The sequence below is a fragment of the Microcaecilia unicolor genome, chromosome 1 (assembly GCF_901765095.1).
Source record: "Microcaecilia unicolor chromosome 1, aMicUni1.1, whole genome shotgun sequence".
Classification (NCBI taxonomy): Eukaryota; Metazoa; Chordata; class Amphibia; order Gymnophiona; family Siphonopidae; genus Microcaecilia; species Microcaecilia unicolor.
Window position 1 is genome coordinate 769,921,094 of NC_044031.1, and position 18,697 is coordinate 769,939,790.

At 43.7% G+C, this 18,697-nt stretch overlaps 1 protein-coding gene and 1 long non-coding RNA gene across 2 annotated transcripts in view; one reads left to right on the forward strand and one right to left on the reverse strand.

Annotated features, from left to right (window-relative positions):
- The window catches only part of EIF3J (eukaryotic translation initiation factor 3 subunit J), an 89,260-nt gene that overhangs the window by 22,194 nt on the left and 48,369 nt on the right, over nt 1–18,697 (reverse strand). Inside the window, exons 3-4 of the mRNA XM_030189826.1 lie at nt 15,038–15,092; nt 14,578–14,669 (exon numbers count right to left, since the gene is read on the reverse strand). Of these exons, the coding sequence (XP_030045686.1) occupies nt 14,578–14,669; nt 15,038–15,092 (147 nt within the window). The remainder of the gene's footprint in view (nt 1–14,577; nt 14,670–15,037; nt 15,093–18,697) is intronic.
- LOC115459965 lies at nt 5,332–13,764 on the forward strand. The gene is made up of 3 exons (XR_003940353.1): nt 5,332–5,563; nt 8,535–8,542; nt 13,755–13,764. It is a non-coding gene; the product is annotated as an uncharacterized LOC115459965 (long non-coding RNA).

Consider the following 18,697-nt stretch of genomic DNA (forward strand, 5'->3'; position numbering starts at 1 on the left):
TACAAATGCACTCAATCTGCAGCCCCTCATTACCTCTCTACCCTCATCTCCCCTTACGCTCCTACCCGTAACCTCTGCTCACAGGACAAATCCCTCCTCTCAGTACCCTTCTCCACCACCACCAACTCCAGGCTCCGCCCTGCCTCGCCTCACCCTATGCTTGGAATAAACTCCCTGAGTCCAAACGCCAAGCCCCCTCCCTACCCATCTTCTAATCCTTGCTCAAAGCCCACCTCTTCAATGTCGCTTTCGGCACCTAACCATTGTACCCCTATCCAGGAAACCTAGACTGCCTCAATCTTGATTGACTGCACTTTTTGTCCTTTAGATTGTAAGCTCCTTTGAGCAGGGACTGTCCTTCTTTGTTAATTGTACAGCGCTGCGCAACCCTGGTAGCGCTTTAGAAATGTTAAATAGTAGTAGTAGTAAATACAAGATCAGCACGAACATATCTAAATCTCCACTACCCAAGCTGCAAAAACACACTACCGCGCAGCTTAAAAGCTACTTACGAACTAGCTAACTTTCGCAAATCCCTGAAGACTCACCTATTCAACAAGGCATACCAACAAGATCAACAACTAGAAATGTAACACAAAGCAATCATGCCTATCATCAACAATGCCCCTGCTCATTCCTACTTGCTTGAATTTCGATCTCAACTTATTAACAGTATAAGTACATAAGTACATAAGTAGTGCCATACTGGGAAAGACCAAAGGTCCATCTAGCCCAGCATCCTGTCACCGACAGTGGCCAATCCAGGTCAAGGGCACCTGGCACGCTCCCCAAACGTAAAAACATTCCAGACAAGTTATACCTAAAAATGAGGAATTTTTCCAGTCCATTTAATAGCGGTCTATGGACTTGTCCTTTAGGAATCTATCTAACCCCTTTTTAAACTCCGTCAAGCTAACCGCCCGTACCACGTTCTCCGGCAATGAATTCCAGAGTCTAATTACACGTTGGGTGAAGAAAAATTTTCTCCGATTCGTTTTAAATTTACCACACTGTAGCTTCAACTCATGCCCTCTAGTCCTAGTATTTTGGATAGCGTGAACAGTCGCTTCACATCCACCCGATCCATTCCACTCATTATTTTATACACTTCTATCATATCTCCCCTCAGCCGTCTCTTCTCCAAGCTGAAAAGCCCTAGCCTTCTCAGCCTCTCTTCATAGGAAAGTCGTCCCATCCCCACTATCATTTTCGTCGCCCTTCGCTGTACCTTTTCCAATTCTACTATATCTTTTTTGAGATACGGAGACCAGTACTGAACACAATACTCCAGGTGCGGTCGCACCATGGAGCGATACAACGGCATTATAACATCCGCACACCTGGACTCCATACCCTTCTTAATAACACCCAACATTCTATTCGCTTTCCTAGCCGCAGCAGCACACTGAGCAGAAGGTTTCAGCGTATCATCGACGACGACACCCAGATCCCTTTCTTGATCCGTAACTCCTAAAGCGGAACCTTGCAAGACGTAGCTATAATTCGGGTTCCTCTTACCCACATGCATCACTTTGCACTTGTCAACATTGAACTTCATCTGCCACTTGCACGCCCATTCTCCCAGTCTCGCAAGGTCCTCCTGTAATCGTTCACATTCCTCCTGCGACTTGACGACCCTGAATAATTTTGTGTCATCGGCGAATTTAATTACCTCACTAGTTATTCCCATCTCTAGGTCATTTATAAATACATTAAAAAGCAACGGACCCAGCACAGACCCCTGCGGGACCCCACTAACTACCCTCCTCCACTGAGAATACTGGCCACGCAATCCTACTCTCTGCTTCCTATCTTTCAACCAGTTCTTAATCCATAATAATACCCTACCTCCGATTCCATGACTCTGCAATTTCTTCAGGAGTCTTTCGTGCGGCACTTTGTCAAACGCCTTCTGAAAATCCAGATATACAATATCAACCGGCTCCCCATTGTCCACATGTTTGCTTACCCCCTCAAAAAAATGCATTAGATTGGTGAGGCAAGACTTCCCTTCACTAAATCCGTGCTGACTTTGTCTCATCAGTCCATGTTTTTGTATATGCTTTCTACTTATGTTTTCTACTTATTCTCACTTGCTTAATCTTCGATGATACTACTTTCCATTTAACACTAACAGGTATCTCCTATTCTATCTACTAACAAAGACACATTGTAAGTACTACTACTACTACTATTTAGCATTTCTATAGCGCTACAAAGCATACGCAGCGCTGCACAAATATAGAAGAAAGACAGTCCCTGCTCAAACAGCTTACAATCTAGTAGACAACAAATAAAGCAAACAAATCAATTAATGTGTAGAGGAAAGAGAAGAGGAGGGTAGGTGGAGGTGAGAGGAAAGAGGAGAGGAGGGTAGGTGGAGGCGAGTGGATACAAGTGGTTACGAGTCAAAAGCAATGTTAAAGAGGTGGGCTTTCAATCTAGATTTAAAGATGGTCAAGGATGGGGCAAGACGTAGGGGCTCAGGAAGTCTATTCCAGGCATAGGGTGCAGCGAGACAGAATGAGCAAAGTCTGGAGTTGGCAGTAGCGGAGAAGGGAACAGATAAGACGGATTTATCCAGGGAACGGAGTGCACGGGAAGGGGTGTAGGGAAGGACGAGTGTGGAGAGATACTGGGGGAGCAGCAGAGTACATTTATAGGTTAGTAGAAGTTTGAACAGGATGCGAAAACGGATAGGGAGCCAGTGAAGCGACTTGAGGAGAGGGGTAGTATGAGTAAAGCGACCCTGGCGGAAGATGAGACGGGCAGCAGAGTTTTGAACCGACTGGAGAGGGGAGAGGTGACTAAGTGGGAGGCCAGCAAGAAGCAGATTGCAGTAGTCTAAACGAGGTGACAAGGGTGTGGATGAGGGTTTTGGTAGAGTGCTCGGAAAGAAAGGGGCAGATTTTATGGATGTTGTAAAGAAAAAAACGACAGGTCTTGGCAGTCTGCTGGATATGAGCAGAAAAGGAGAGAGAAGAGTCAAAGATGACCCAAGGTTTCGAGCTGAGGAGACAGGGAGAATGAGAGAGCCATCAACAGAAATAGAAAACGGGGGGAGCGGGGAGGTGGGTTTGGGGGGGAAAAATGAGAAGCTCAGTTTTGGTCATATTTAATTTCAGGTGGTCATATTTAATTTGCAGGCTCAATGTAAGCCACATTGAGACTGCAAAGAGGTGGGAAAATGTGGGATACAAATGCAATAAATAAATATTACTACTACTACTTATCATTTCTATAGAGCTACAAGGCATAAGAAGCGCTGTACACCATATACAAAAGACAGTCCCTGCTCAAAGAGCTTACAATCTAAATAAGACAGACTCATTTTTGGCAAATCACGATTTGAAAGTGCAACACCACTTCGTGAAAAACTTCATTGGCTCCCTATCAAAGAACGCATACACTTCAAAGCTCACACAATGATCCACAAGATCCTCCATGGCGAATCTCCTAGCTACATGACCAACTTGATCGATCCTCCAGATAGGAAGGGGTCCAAATCTTCTCGAACGTATCTTTATCTTCATCTTCCCAATTGCAAAGGCCTCAAATACAAAACCTACTACGCATCCAATTTCTCCGTTGTACGCAGCCAACTCTGGAACGCAATACCTTGACACATCCGAACAACCAATGAACACCTACCCTTCCGAAAGCTGCTGAAAACTTACCTCTTCAAACAAGCCTACCCAAACAACCCAACTTAACTTTTGAACCCAATCCACACCACTACCACCACCCATACTCCAATTCTATCCCACACGTCTCTTCCCACTGTCCTACTCTATACAACTGGTTTCTCACTGTGATACTTTGTAACATACTTTGTGCTTCCATGTGAAACTTTGTACCACACCTTGTAAGCCACACTGAACCTGCTACCGAGCGGGAAAGAATGGGGTATAAATGCTATAAATAAATAAACAGAACAATAAGGGTAAGGGAATAAAGAGGTTAAAGAGATTAAAGATGGCCGCCGACTAAAGGTCACGAGAGTGACCAGCTCTGGGAACAAAATTTCCCGGGGAGCAATAAACAGGGATTCGATCCTTCGAGCTGACCGCTGGAGTCAGAAGAGAGCGAGGAGGCTGAACGGACCGCCGACGGGCAGTTCCAACCAGAGGGAGAAACGGAAAGCACCGGACCACCTCCTGAATGTCCTGCCCAGACCAGCAACCAGGGACGGTGGGTTAACAACCGACTCCCCCCTCCCCCCCAAACAGCGGCGCCATCCCGATCCAACTAAAGATCAGGGAAACTATCGGCACCAAGAACCCAGAGCTAAAAGAGGGACACCTCCTGAACATACTGCGGGTTATCGACACGAGCGGCCCGGCTCTGGGGCCTGATTGTAGCTCCAGCCCTGCCTCGTGGCTGAGGCGCTGCCCTGGATGGCCTTGATCCTATCCGCCCGGACAGAAGCCCTCACCTGTAGATTGTAGGATGAGCGATCGTAAACTTCTCCGCCAGAGACGACTTCCCCCTATGTGGAATCGCGGAGCGGCACGGATAAAGGCGGTGCGGCCCAGACAACGATGCCCTCTCCTGCCCCAACACCACAGGTCAAAGGTGGCGCCCCTCCGCTCTGTGGCAGGCGAAGAGCGCCGAACAGCTGACCATACACCACGACTTAGCAGAGCAGCAAATTTAGAGGATTGTCGTGCATTGGAAGAACGTGAAGTAATATTAACGGACACGACAGATACCCTGCAGCCAACCCGATCACGTGGCCGATCATCACCACCTCACATCAATCGCGACGACAGCGGAGTTGAAGCCCATGCTCACCCTGGGAGAAGCTGCTGCCCCCACACCTACATGCATGGTTAGACCTCAGCCCTGTACTATAGTCGTCTTACCGAGATCCACACCTCTGACCGGTGATTCAGCTATAAGAACTTCAATACATTGGGGCACCACGGCTGAACATTAACTGTGAGTAAATCATCCTTAGGCAATTAATAAGACCCTTAATCCAGACCAGGGACACAGCTCTCAGAAACCCCACCAGACCACTACATCAGAAACCACATTGAATCCAAAATCAAAATGAATACCTACAAACTGCTCCTAGCAATTTACTCCATAACACTGATTCACATAACTATATCCACTCCACTCACTGAAAGTAACATGATACCCATACTGCACACACACCAAAGACCAGTTACAATACACATTATCAAACTGACAACAATTCAAACTACAGGAAAATCATCAACACGAAGACAACCACAACAGAAGGGAAATAAGGACCCTAACAAAATAAAGGAACGACAACTAATCAAAATCAAAACACCACCAAACACGGTCCCATACCAAATAATTTAAGTAGGATACATAAATGCCAGATCAGTAGTCAATAAAACAACGATTATAACAGACTGGATCAAAGCAGACAATCTCGATCTACTACTCATCAGCGAAACCTGGATCCACGACCTCAAGGACCCCATAATTTTGGAACTCTGCCCCCCAGGCTACAAAATTACTCACTGGACAAGGAAAGAAAAAAAGAGGCGGAGGCCTAGCACTAATCTACAGATCTTACTTCACTGTAACAACAACTGCCGAGTCTATAACACCAGAACTTGAAATCGCCTCAGTCAGAATCAACCATTCTACCCTGCTTGATAGCCTAAACGTTATCTTATTTTACAGACCACCAGGTAATTGGCAAGAATGCCAATCACACTTCATGGATTTCATATCGAATACCTGTGTTTCCAACTCCAATCTACTTATTATTGGGGACATAAATATACACCTTGAAGACCCTAATGCAACCAATACACGTGAATGCAAGGACTTCCTCCAACTATGGGACCTTAGCTGGCCTAGTATGCAAGCCACTCATGTGAAAGGACACACAATTGACCTCATCACACACAAACTATCCTCAGACTTAAACCTCTTACTAACAAATACAAAATGGACAGACATACCCTGGTCAGAACTATGGCAATGAGGCGTCACACATTTGCAAAGGAAAATATAGCTGGATAAACTAATGCTCATAGTATGGGAAAACAAGCTGAACTTAGATTTAGTGGCTGACAAGGAGAGACGATCAATGACTGGGATATAATTATATGTGACTATAATCTGTTCAGGAAGGAAAGGACTGGAGCTGTGTTAAAGATAACATTAAAGCAACACAATTGCAGGACTTGGGGGTAACGACAGCACTGTGGGTTAATCTGAAGAGAAAGGGTAGAACATCTATTTACATTGGTGTGATATACAGGCCTCTTTCACAGGCAGCAAACAGTGAAAACATTTGGATATTCACAATATAGCTATGAAACGGAAGCAATTTCCATAAGCCAGATGTTGACTGGGGTATCCCTGTTGTGGGGTCTTCTAGAAGTAGTGAGATCCTAGATTCTCTACAGGAAGCGCTGTTCAAGCAGTTGGTAATGGAGCCCATGTGGGATGGGGCCATACTGGACTTATGGATGGAGAGTGTTTCTGATGTTATAGTAGGAGATCTATGAGGATCTTCATTTATCTATCTTATCCTTTATTATTCTATGATTTTATATGGATTTAACTGTGCTTAGAAAAGTGTATTTTCTATGGCCAGTCTTTTCATATGCTTTAAGGATGTGAAATATATATAGTTATAGATCGCCTTATTTTATAAATATTTTATAATGTTTTTTAAATATGTTTTTAGAATTTGTATGTACTTGTTTTTATTTAAGTTGCACTTTTGTTTGTTTTAACTTTTTTGTTTTGTTATATATAGAGAGCTTACTTTACTCAAAAACAATTAATTTACTCAGGAGATGTAGCTTCCCCCTTTTTGCCCTAAATGCACACAGGGTGTTAATTCGTTTTTTCATTCTTTTTGGGCTTTTCCAAACACAATTTTTTTTTTTAGAGAAACTTGAAAACCTACAAGTTACCTATTCTGGATTGGGGTTGACGGGCTCCGTGCAACAGTTTTTACTGGCTAAACTTGGAGCTTTTTGGGTGAACAATGAATGGTAGCTGTACTCTATTCCATAAGATGTGTTTAGTAGCACCTAAGTGCATTTTGCAATCTTGGGTGTCAGCTGACAGTCCCACATTCTGGCACTGGAGGAATCGGCTACATATTGTTGCTATGTGGAAGACCAGGGATGCCGGGGGCTCCCCCAAATGTAAAAAAAAAATTTTTTTTACTAATATGGGACTTTCTTCCAGGCTTTAAGTCCACAGGGCCATAGCTTGCTCCTTAATGCTCTCTTTCTCAAGGATCAAATTGGTTACCTTCATCTATTTTGCATATTGTATCTCACTGTATTGGGATGGGGGTGGGGGGAAAAAAAGGGCAGGTTCAGGCTCTTTTTTTTTTTTTTTCCCATGGATAATAGGCCCAACAGTCAAAAGTTTCATTATATTCATCTGATATCCCTAGTACCATAAGAAGTTTTAATTGAAAAACTCTATAATAAGATGCAGTCAGTAGTCTAGCAACGAGAGGGGTGCTATCCAGTCTTTTGCATTGAGTGTCATATGTATGATTATCTCTCAGTTTGTGAGAAGTCATATGTGTGTGCTCGATGCAAAGAGCTCCTAGCTCTAAGAGAATGAGTCCGTTCTCTTGAGACTAGAGTAGCAGACTTGGAAGAACTGGGAGACAGAAAGAGGCCTACAGGGAAGTTGTAGAGAAGTCCCACCTCCAATCTGACAGCCCCTACGCTGCCTTGGAGGTGGGACGTTTCTTAAAAGGAAAGCATCACCCTGGTGAGGCTGGAAGCAATCCTGTAGACAGGACTAGCACACCAGGGAATGCAATATCCTCTCGCAGCGAGGATGTGTCTCCTGGGGCTAGTGCCCAGGTGGGAAGGGTTAGGACAGCTGTTGTAGTTGGTGATTCAATTACTAGGCATGTAGATAGCCGGGTGGCTCTTGGACATGAGGATCGCCTGGTCACTTGCCTGTCTGGTGCAAAGGTGGCGGACCTCAAGCATCACCTAGATAGGATTTTAGATAGTGCTGGGGAGGAGCCGGCTATCTTGGTACATGTGGGTACAATGATATAGGAAAATGTGGGAGAGAGGTTCTGGAATCCAAATTTAGGCTCTTAGGTAGAAAGCTCAAACCCAGAACTTCTAGAGTAGCATTTTCTGAAGTGCTACTTGACCCACGTGCAGGGCCCAAGAAGACAGGCAGAGCTCCGAAGTCTCAATGCGTGGATGAGATGATGGTGCAGGGAGGAGGATTTTAGATTTGTTAGAAACTGGGCAACATTCTGGGGAAGGGGGAGCCTTTTCCGAAAGGGTGGGCTCCACCTTACCAGGGTAGGACCAGGATGCTGGCATCAGTATTTAAAAAGGAGATAGTGCAGCTTTTAAATTAGAAACTGGGGGAAGGCTGACAGTCGCTCGGAATAAGGTATCTTCTAAAGATATCACTAAAACAGGGACGATAAGGTATCCCAATAGTGAGGTTGCAAAAGACACCATAGTAGGTCAGGTGTCCTTAAATAAAAATCAGACAAAATACTGCAAATTAATACTGTAAATAGAAACAAACAGTTTGAAATGTCTATATGCGAATGTCAGAAGCCTAAGAAATAAGATGGGAGAGTTAGAATATATTGCACTAAATGAAAAATTAGATATAATAGGCATCTCTGAGACTTGATGGAAGGAGGATAACCAGTGGGATCATACCGGGGTACAAATTATATCGTAGTGATGATAGGATGGATCGAATTGGTGGAGGGGTAGCATTGTATATTAAGGAGAGCCTTGAATCAAATAGATTGAAAATTCTGCAGGAAACAAAACATATCTTGGAATCCCTATGGATTGAAATTCCATGTGTAAAGGGGAATAGGATAGTTATAGGAGTGTACTACCGTCCGCCTGGACCAGGATGAACAGACGGATGTAGAAATGTTATTGGAAATTAGGGAGGCTAACAATCTGGGCAACACGATATTAATGGGTAATTTCAATTACCCCGTTACTGACTGGGTAAACATCGGGGCGTGCTAGGGAAGTAAAATTTATTGACGAAATCAAGGACTGGTTTATGGAGCAGCTGGTACAGGAGCCGACGAGAGAAGGAAAAATTCTAGACCTAGTCCTTTGTGGAGCGAATGATCTGGTGGGGGAGGTAATGGTGATGGGGCCGCTTGATAACAGTGATCATAATATGATCAGATTTGATATTAGTTTTGAAGTAAGTATAATCAGGAAATCCAATACGTTAGAGTTTAACTTTCAAAAAGGAGACTATGATAAAATGAGAATGGTGGAAAAAAAAAAACCTGGAGCAGCTGCGAGGGTCAAAAATTTACATCAGGCGTGGATGCTGTTCAAAAATACCATCCTGGAAGCCCAGGCCAAATATATTCCGCGTATTAAAAAAAGACGGGAGGAAGACCAAATAACAGCCGACATGGTTAAAAAGGAGGTGAAGGAAGCTATTAGAGCTACAAGAAAATCCTTCTGAAAATGGAAGAAGGAACCGACTGAAAAACAGCATAAGGAATGTCAAGTCAAATGCAAAGCGCTGATAAGGAAGGCAAAGAGGGACTTTGAAAAAAAAAGATTGCTTTGGAGGCAAAAACACATAGTACATAAGTACATAAGTAGTGCCATACTGGGAAAGACCAAAGGTCCATCTAGCCCAGCATCCTGTCACCGACAGTGGCCAATCCAGGTCAAGGGCACCTGGCACGCTCCCCAAACGTAAAAACATTCCAGACAAGTTATACCTAAAAATGAGGAATTTTTCCAGTCCATTTAATAGCGGTCTATGGACTTGTCCTTTAGGAATCTATCTAACCCCTTTTTAAACTCCGTCAAGCTAACCGCCCGTACCACGTTCTCCGGCAATGAATTCCAGAGTCTAATTACACGTTGGGTGAAGAAAAATTTTCTCCGATTCGTTTTAAATTTACCACACTGTAGCTTCAACTCATGCCCTCTAGTCCTAGTATTTTTGGATAGCGTGAACAGTCGCTTCACATCCACCCGATCCATTCCACTCATTATTTTATACACTTCTATCATATCTCCCCTCAGCCGTCTCTTCTCCAAGCTGAAAAGCCCTAGCCTTCTCAGCCTCTCTTCATAGGAAAGTCGTCCCATCCCCACTATCATTTTCGTCGCCCTTCGCTGTACCTTTTCCAATTCTACTATATCTTTTTTGAGATACGGAGACCAGTACTGAACACAATACTCCAGGTGCGGTCGCACCATGGAGCGATACAACGGCATTATAACATCCGCACACCTGGACTCCATACCCTTCCTAATAACACCCAACATTCTATTCGCTTTCCTAGCCGCAGCAGCACACTGAGCAGAAGGTTTCAGCGTATCATCGACGACGACACCCAGATCCCTTTCTTGATCCGTAACTCCTAACGCGGAACCTTGCAAGACGTAGCTATAATTCGGGTTCCTCTTACCCACATGCATCACTTTGCACTTGTCAACATTGAACTTCATCTGCCACTTGCACGCCCATTCTCCCAGTCTCGCAAGGTCCTCCTGTAATCGTTCACATTCCTCCTGCGACTTGACGACCCTGAATAATTTTGTGTCATCGGCGAATTTAATTACCTCACTAGTTATTCCCATCTCTAGGTCATTTATAAATACATTAAAAAGCAACGGACCCAGCATATTAAAAGCAAGATCGTGCACCTCTTCATTTGTGTTTGAATGTTTTCGGTATAGACCTATTTTGCTTATGGGGAAGGAAACATTGCATTTTCTAGATGTTTGCAGAGACCCAGAAACGGCACAAAGAATTGCTAGCTCTCTGCGTTGGGTTTTTCTTTTTGAGATTTCCCGTTAAGTGTGTGGTAAAGTTTTAAAGCTCCAGACCTTTCTAGGTAACACATTTCCTATTTACTTGGTATTGTAACTGGATGGTTGACTTATCACTATTTTACAGGCTATGAATAACATGCAAATGTAGCTTTTGCCTTGGGTTTTGATTTCTTTTTGTAACATTTCCTCCAGTTTCTGCAGTCTCTCCTTTACTTGGGAACTGCTTAATTAGGAGATTTCTTGTAATTTGATTTTGCTCTGCTTGTACTTTTTCTGTATCAAGTGCTTCTCTTTCCTTGATTATGTTTATTACATTTCTAAAAATAAAATATCAAGCAAGGAATTTAAAAAGTAGCTTTAGTATTTTAATGTATCAATAAATATATTAAAATCTTCAAGCACTAATAAATGCTGTAATCCAATCACGCTTTCCAAAAATACTAGGACTAGGGGGCATGCGATGAAACTACAGTGTAGTAAATTTAAAACAACGTATAATTAAACTCTGGAATTCGTTGCCGGAGAAAGTGGTGAAGGCGGTTAGCTTAGCAGAGTTTAAAAAGGGGTTGGACGGTTTCCTAAAGGACAAGTCCATAAACCGCTACTAAATGGACTTGGGAAAAATCCACAATTCTAGGAATAACATGTATAGAATGTTTGTACGTTTGGGAAGCTTGCCAGGTGCCCTTGGCCTGGATTGGCCGCTGTCGTGGACAGGATGCTGGGCTCGATGGACCCTTGGTCTTTTCCCAGTATGGCATTACTTATGTACTTAAATGTAAGATCTTAATCTCTGGTCAAATCAAGGTGGGGAGGGGAGAATACAACTGATAGCACATCAACAGTATCGGCTCTACCTGCCTTCACAGACCACCACTGCTGCCTTTCCTCCCAATGAGCACATGGTGCCTTACAACTTAACCTCCACCAGGAGGCAGTCAAGTTTCAGAAATAAAGATTCTTGACATTTTCATTTTGGTTATTTACTTGATGTTCTACTGTCACAGCAGCATTAAATAACAAAAGTACATTTAACATCAGATGATAATATACGCCATTCAGACTATTTCAAGAAGGGAGTGGAGCGGCCCAATGGCTAGTGCAGCGGGTTACGGACCTGGAACCGGGTTCAATTCCTACTGTTGCCTAACGGTCAGCAGCAGGTCGAGATCCTGGGGAAACAGGATCAATTCCCTCTCAGCTCTGTGTGACCCTGGGCAAGTCACTTAGCCCTCCATTGCCCAAGGTACAATATATCACTTAGATGGTGAGTCCCATTAGGGGCAGTGCCAGCACCTGTAAGAAACTGTAAACTGCTTAGGACTTGACAGTATATAATAATTTATAAATAAAGGAAGAAGTTATTCTGACAGCCTAAGCCGACTCTTCCCATCTTCCATCACTTCCCCATTCCAACACACACTGCTTTCACTATTCTTTCAACTAACGTAACAGTTGCTCAACTTCCCAAACGAGTTTCTAAGGGGCACCATCTGGCAGATCCAGCTAGGAAGCAGTTACATTTTACGCTGAGTATACCCCCGGCAGTCAATGAGTCCCTCAGGAAAAGCACAGATGGTTTCCTACACCATCAGAACTGGGCAATTGTTGGCAGGTATATAAAATAATGAGTGGAGTGGAACAGGTGGATGTGAAGCTTCTGTTCACGCTTTCCAAAAATACTAGGACTAGGGGGCATGCGATGAAACTACAGTGTAGTAAATTTAAAACAAATCGGAGAAAATTTTTCTTCACCCAACGTGTAATTAAACTCTGGAATTCGTTGCCGGAGAAAGTGGTGAAGGCGGTTAGCTTAGCGGAGTTTAAAAAGGGGTTGGACGGTTTCCTAAAGGACAAGTCCATAAACCGCTACTAAACGGACTTGGAAAAATCCAAAATTCCAGGAATAACATGTATAGAATGTTTGTACGTTTGGGAAGCTTGGATTGGCCGCTGTCGAGGACAGGATGCTGGGCTCGATGAACCCTTGGTCTTTTCCCAGTATGGCATTACTTATGTACTTATGTAGGTATGTCCTGGTAGTACCCTGTCATCTGTACAGAACCAGATTTAACATGGGGCAATGAAGCAGCAGTCACCCCGGGCATCATGCAAAAGGAGGCGATGTTGGGTATCCTGGAGAAAGAAGATAAAGATCAAGAGCATGCAACGAGCAACAGAAATCTCCTGCCTGCCTTCTGTGCTTTGCCATTGCAGGAGCTGACCCTTCTGGGTCACCATTACAGCCTACACAAAAAGGTAAGGTTTCAGGAGGGCTCCTAGTTTCTAGGTGAGGGGGCCACAGGTACCAGATCTGGCCCTACACTGGCTTCCTCTTAAATGCAGCATTTAAGCAAACTGCTTGGTTGAGTACTTTGGGCCACATTCAAGTAGTTCACAACCCAGTCTTCAGGACACATCAAGCCAGTCTGGTTTTCGAGATATCCACAATGAACACAGCATACAATCTCTCATGCATATTCATTGTGCGTATCCGGCTAGGTGCCTCCCAAGGACTGGGTTGTGAACCTCTGCATTCTCTTCTGAGTTACAAGGGAGACACAATCCAGCTAGCACATGGGACTTCTGAACACTGAATCTACCAGTAAGAGGGGGATATGCAGAGTCAGTACCACAACCAGGGATCCTCTTCTGCGTGCTGACCAATAATAAAACACCACATAATTCCCAGGCAAACAGAAATCTGGAGAGCAAGGACAGAAGTAATTCAAAACAGAGCTAGCAACCCAGTTCCTCTTCCTGTCACTTTCTAGAAAAGAAATGCCTACTCTGGACCTAAGGCCGAGCAACTCTACTCTTGTTTCCTAACAGTGCCAAATCGCAACAAAAACCAAATCCTAGTTTCTCAGGTCTTGTAGAAAGGCTGGACACAGACCACGTGCAATTTTAGTACAGTTTACATCTAGGCCAATTACCAGCCAAAACCGTAAGCGCTAACCAAAGTTCAGCCGAGAAAAAAAGACACTAAATTAAACATTTAATCTATGGATGTTCACACAGATACCTACATATAGACCTGTTCAAAAGTAAAAGGCAATATGTTATTTGACAAAATGCAAGCGCGACAGTGATGTCAGAACTCAAGATCTGTTTTGTCCCTCCTCTCCCTTCCAAAACATCTTGGTGAACTCCCCATGCAGCATATGGTGTACCAAACTTCCCAAAAGCAGGTGGGCACCACTACTTCCTTTAAGGACATCAAGCCAGAAACTTAAATTCAGCCACAACTTTGCCATGCTGCCCCTCGCCCTGTGACGCTTGAAAGGCTGAGTGGCCTATAGTGCAGTGCACACTTCCTCCTCCCCATCTCAAAACACAATAGCCAGCTAGTGGCCCCATACCTAAACCAGTCACCAGGGACTCCAGACATTCAAAATCCCCTTCCCTGTTCCAGATTCAGCTCACACAGCAGAAAGACCCAGCAAAGGAGAGAATGAGCCTCAGGCAGCACAGCTGGTCTCTCCCCCAGCTCTGCACAAATACCACACATTTTGCAATGACCCTTATTTACAAACTAGCTTGTACTCTAAGTTGGTGTCAGACACTTTTGGTTTCTCTGAAAGTGTTGTGCTGCCTACTCTCAGCAGGATGAGGAGGTACTGGGATCCCACGGCTGGCTGCTTTAGTGAGAGCATCAGGACTCACCTACACCCTCCCAACGCACGCACAAAAGGAAACAGGGGAGTGAGCCAGCAGCCAGATAAAGGACATCTTTAGTGTGGTATATGCGAGACTGTTGCAAGCAGAGAAACAGCTGGGCATTTACCCTCCTTTTCAATTCTTCTTGCTTTTTCTTCTGTTGCTTTTCTTTCTCTTTCATTTTTTCCTGTAATATTTTCTTTTCTGAAACTTGTGCATCTGCAAGAAAAAAAGCATCCAAATAGTGCAGAAGTCAAACATGAATGGTAAAGAGTGATTATATAACTCCTCTGCTGTGGATATGAGTCTCTGCCCAGGACCAGGAAGAGCAAAGTACAACTATTCAAAGCACAATTCATTTCCCCACTAGCTCTCCGCACTAGGACCTCCACCCCTCCTGCACTCATTCCACTTCATATTCATTTCATTCTATACTGGCAAAATCCGGCAGATCCATTTCAGCCCCCTCAGAACCCTTCATGTGTAGCAGTAAAGATCATTCCTACCCCGTTTTGTACTAAAGTTCAAGCATCCTCAGAGAAAAGCCCCTTTCAAGCTCCGCAGACAGGGATCTTGGCACATCCTACCTGTTTTCTCTGGGTCTTTTTTACTTTCTTCCTCCTCTTCATCATCCCAGTTATCCTGCAAAACAACACACAGTCAATAATATTGTCCAACCCAAAAGAGAAGAAACATTTCTTTTACAGCGTCCTAGGGTAGTAGCTTTAGGAGCAAATTTTCAATTGAAATTTCCTTGTGTTTGTAGGATACTGTATCAAACAAAGCAATACCAATTTTTTGAACCTAAGCAGTTAGAGGATTTTTTATTAAGCAAAGAGAGTGTAATTGTGAAAATTTTATCCTGAATGTAACACTGTATAGTAGCTTGGATTAAGTCAACAGAGCATGGTGCAGTCTTTGGTTTAACAATTAGAGAATAGGCTTTGTTATATTAGCTTATAATTTAATTTCTTTTTCTTGGCTCAATTCCTAAATTGTGGTCGATAAGAGTTTTTTTTCCTATTTCTCTTTGTATTATTGTTTTCCTATGATGATATTGCATGTTTCATGTATTTTATTCAAGATTTATTGAATATTGTAATTATTAAATAATATTGTCCACCACTTGACATGAGACACAAAGCGAGCCAGCACAGTTTAATGAGAGCAACGTCGGACCCCATGCCTGGTTTTATAGGACAAGCTTCATGTTCTCAATGCTTCCTGCCTCAGTGAAAATGTTCACCTTTATCTTTATATGAGACAGGGCACAAAACTGATTCAAAAACAACCTGCTCTCAGAAGGATTTCAAAGGATTAAGCTAACCCCCTCTTTAAGCTTTCTGTACATATCCAATATATTATAGCAGCTTTGGCACATTCTACAATTCAATTCCTGATGAGGTGCAAGAGCACATGTGATAGCAGGACTCCAAGTGGGATGGGTGGCAGAGCTGACATCAACCCTGGAGGAGCCAGAGCCTCAGAGCGACTGCTGTAGCTCACAGTCATTACAGCTTGCAGCAGCAGATCCTGCGTCAGAAGTGCTCAGGATAACTGTCAAAGAACGCCTATCACTCACCTGTTGTTATCCCTGTGGCCACTTAGGGGATCTGAGCACTGGGCATTAGCATCCTCATCCCACCAATTGGGTCCCAACCGCTTCTGGATGAGTCCCCGCTCTCGAAGTTATCCCCTGTGTTTTATAGGTTACTGGGACCACACTACCAGTGGGGTCCTACAGTTCCTAGAAAGCACTCACAGACCCAACACACAAACCATCAGGATTCTTAGTCTGTTTAGAGCAGAGTCAATAAATTAAAAAAAAAAAAAAAGGTTTACTGTCATAAAAATATTGAACAGTGAACCATTACTACTATTAATCATTTCTGTAGTGCTACTAGATGTACGCAGCGCTGTACACATTACATGCAGGTACTTTCTCTGTCCCTAGAGACCTCACAATTTAAGTTTATTTTTTTTGGACCTGGGGCAATGGAGGGTCAACTGACTTGCCCAAGGAGCTGCAGTGGGAACTGAACCAAGATTGCCAGGATTAAAGCCTGTTGCACTAACCATTAGGCTGCTCCTCCGGCCATAAAAACAGACGGAACAAAAACAGCACACAATACCAGGTAACTGAATATGGATCAATATTAAAACTATCTAAACATTTAATCACTACCTGGATAGTGACTGGAGAGTTCAGGAAATATAGCTGCTCTCAGGTTACAGAATATAACTGTTCAAAGGGTCTCAGTGATTTCTCTCTTCTCCCTGGCTGAGACTGGAGAAAAAGCTAGTATTTCCAGGCTGGATTTCAACTCCTGGGCCAATCAGAGCCCAGAACAGCACGTTTTTAAAGTGTACTGCAGGTATTTCCTCTCTGTCCTAAACTGGAACTCCAGTGCCACCCGACCTAGAAATGAGATAGGATAATTCCTCCATTGAGCACACAAGGCCCGAATTGCTTCCAATATTTCACTAGTCCTACTATTTTTGGAAAGCGTGAACAGACGCTTCACATCCACCTGTTCCACTCCACTCATTTTATATACCTCTATCATGTCTCCCCTCAGCCGTCTCTTCTCCAAGCTGAAAAGCCCTAGCCTCCTTAGTCTTTCTTCATAGGGAAGTCGTCCCATCCCCGCTATCATTTTAGTCTCCCTTCGCTGCACCTTTTCCAATTCCACTATATCTTTCTTGAGATGCGGCGACCAGAACTGAACACAATACTCAAGGAGCGGTCGCACCATGGAGCGATATAACGGCATTATAACATCCTCACACCTGTTTTCCATACCTTTCCTAATAATATCCAACATTCTATTCGCTTTCCTAGCCGCAGCAGCACACTGAGCAGAAGGTTTCAGTGTATTATCAACGACACCCAGATCCCTTTCTTGGTCCGTAACTCCTAACTTGGAACCTTGCATGACGTAGCTATAATTCGGGTTCTTTTTTCCCCACATGCATCACCTTACACTTGCTCACATTAAACGTCATCTGCCATTTAGCCGCCCAGTCTCCCAGTCTCTTAAGGTCCTTCTGTAATTTTTCACAATCCTCGCTAGTTACTCCCATCTCTAAATCATTTATAAATATATTAAAGAGCAGCGGTCCTAGCACTGACCTCCGAGGAACCCCACTAACTACCCTTCTCCATTGTGAATACTGCCCATTTAACCCCACTCTCTGTTTCCTATCCTTCAACCAGTTTTTAATCCACAATAGGACATTTCCTCCTATCCCATGACCCTCTAATTTCCTCTGTAGCCTTTCATGAGGTACCTTATCAAATGCCTTTTGAAAATCCAGATACACAATATCAACCGGCTCCCCTTTGTCCACATGTTTGTTTACTCCTTCAAAGAATTGAAGTAAATTAGTCAGGCAAGATTTTCCCACACTAAAGCCGTGCTGACTTGGTCTCAGCAATCCATTTCCTTGGATGTGCTTTGTAATTTTGTTTTTAATAATAGCCTCTACCATTTTCCCTGGCACCGACATCAGACTCACTGGTCTATAATTTCCCTGATCTCCCATGGAACCTTTTTTAAAAATCGGCATTACATTGGCCACCCTCCAATCTTCCAGTACCACGCTCGATTTTAAGGATAAATTGCATATCACTAACAGTAGCTCCGCAAGTTAATTTTTCAGTTCTATCAGTACTCTAGGATGAATACCATCCGGTCCAGGTGATTTGCTACTCTTCAGTTTGCCAAACTGCCCCATTACGTCCTCCAGGTTTACCGTGAATTCAGTAAGTTTCTCCGACTCGTCCGCTTGAAATATCATTTCCGACACCGGTATCCCACCCAAATCTTCCTCGGTGAAGACCAAAGCAAGGAATTCATTTAATCTCTCCGCTACAAATTAAGTCATCCTCCTTTAATTGAACAAGAATCCTGAAGACTATTTTCCGACTTTCTCCCAAGGACGGAATCTCCAGGAAACACGAACAGAACCTGAAATAGATTTACAGCAGATAGCATCAGACAGGGAGGGATCATGGCTGCATCTGCTATGACTAAAGGAAAGAAAATTATCACGGTAAGAACCCAATTTTTCGTTCCTTGTCATCAAGCAGATGCAGCCATTACAGATGGGATGTATCAAAGCAATCCCTAGATAGGGTGGGAACAAGCCACACCACGCGCCAGCACTTGCGCTCCAAAATGTGCGTTCCTCCTGGCAGCCACATCCAGCCTATAATGTCGGGCAAAAGAGAGCTTAGAAGCTCA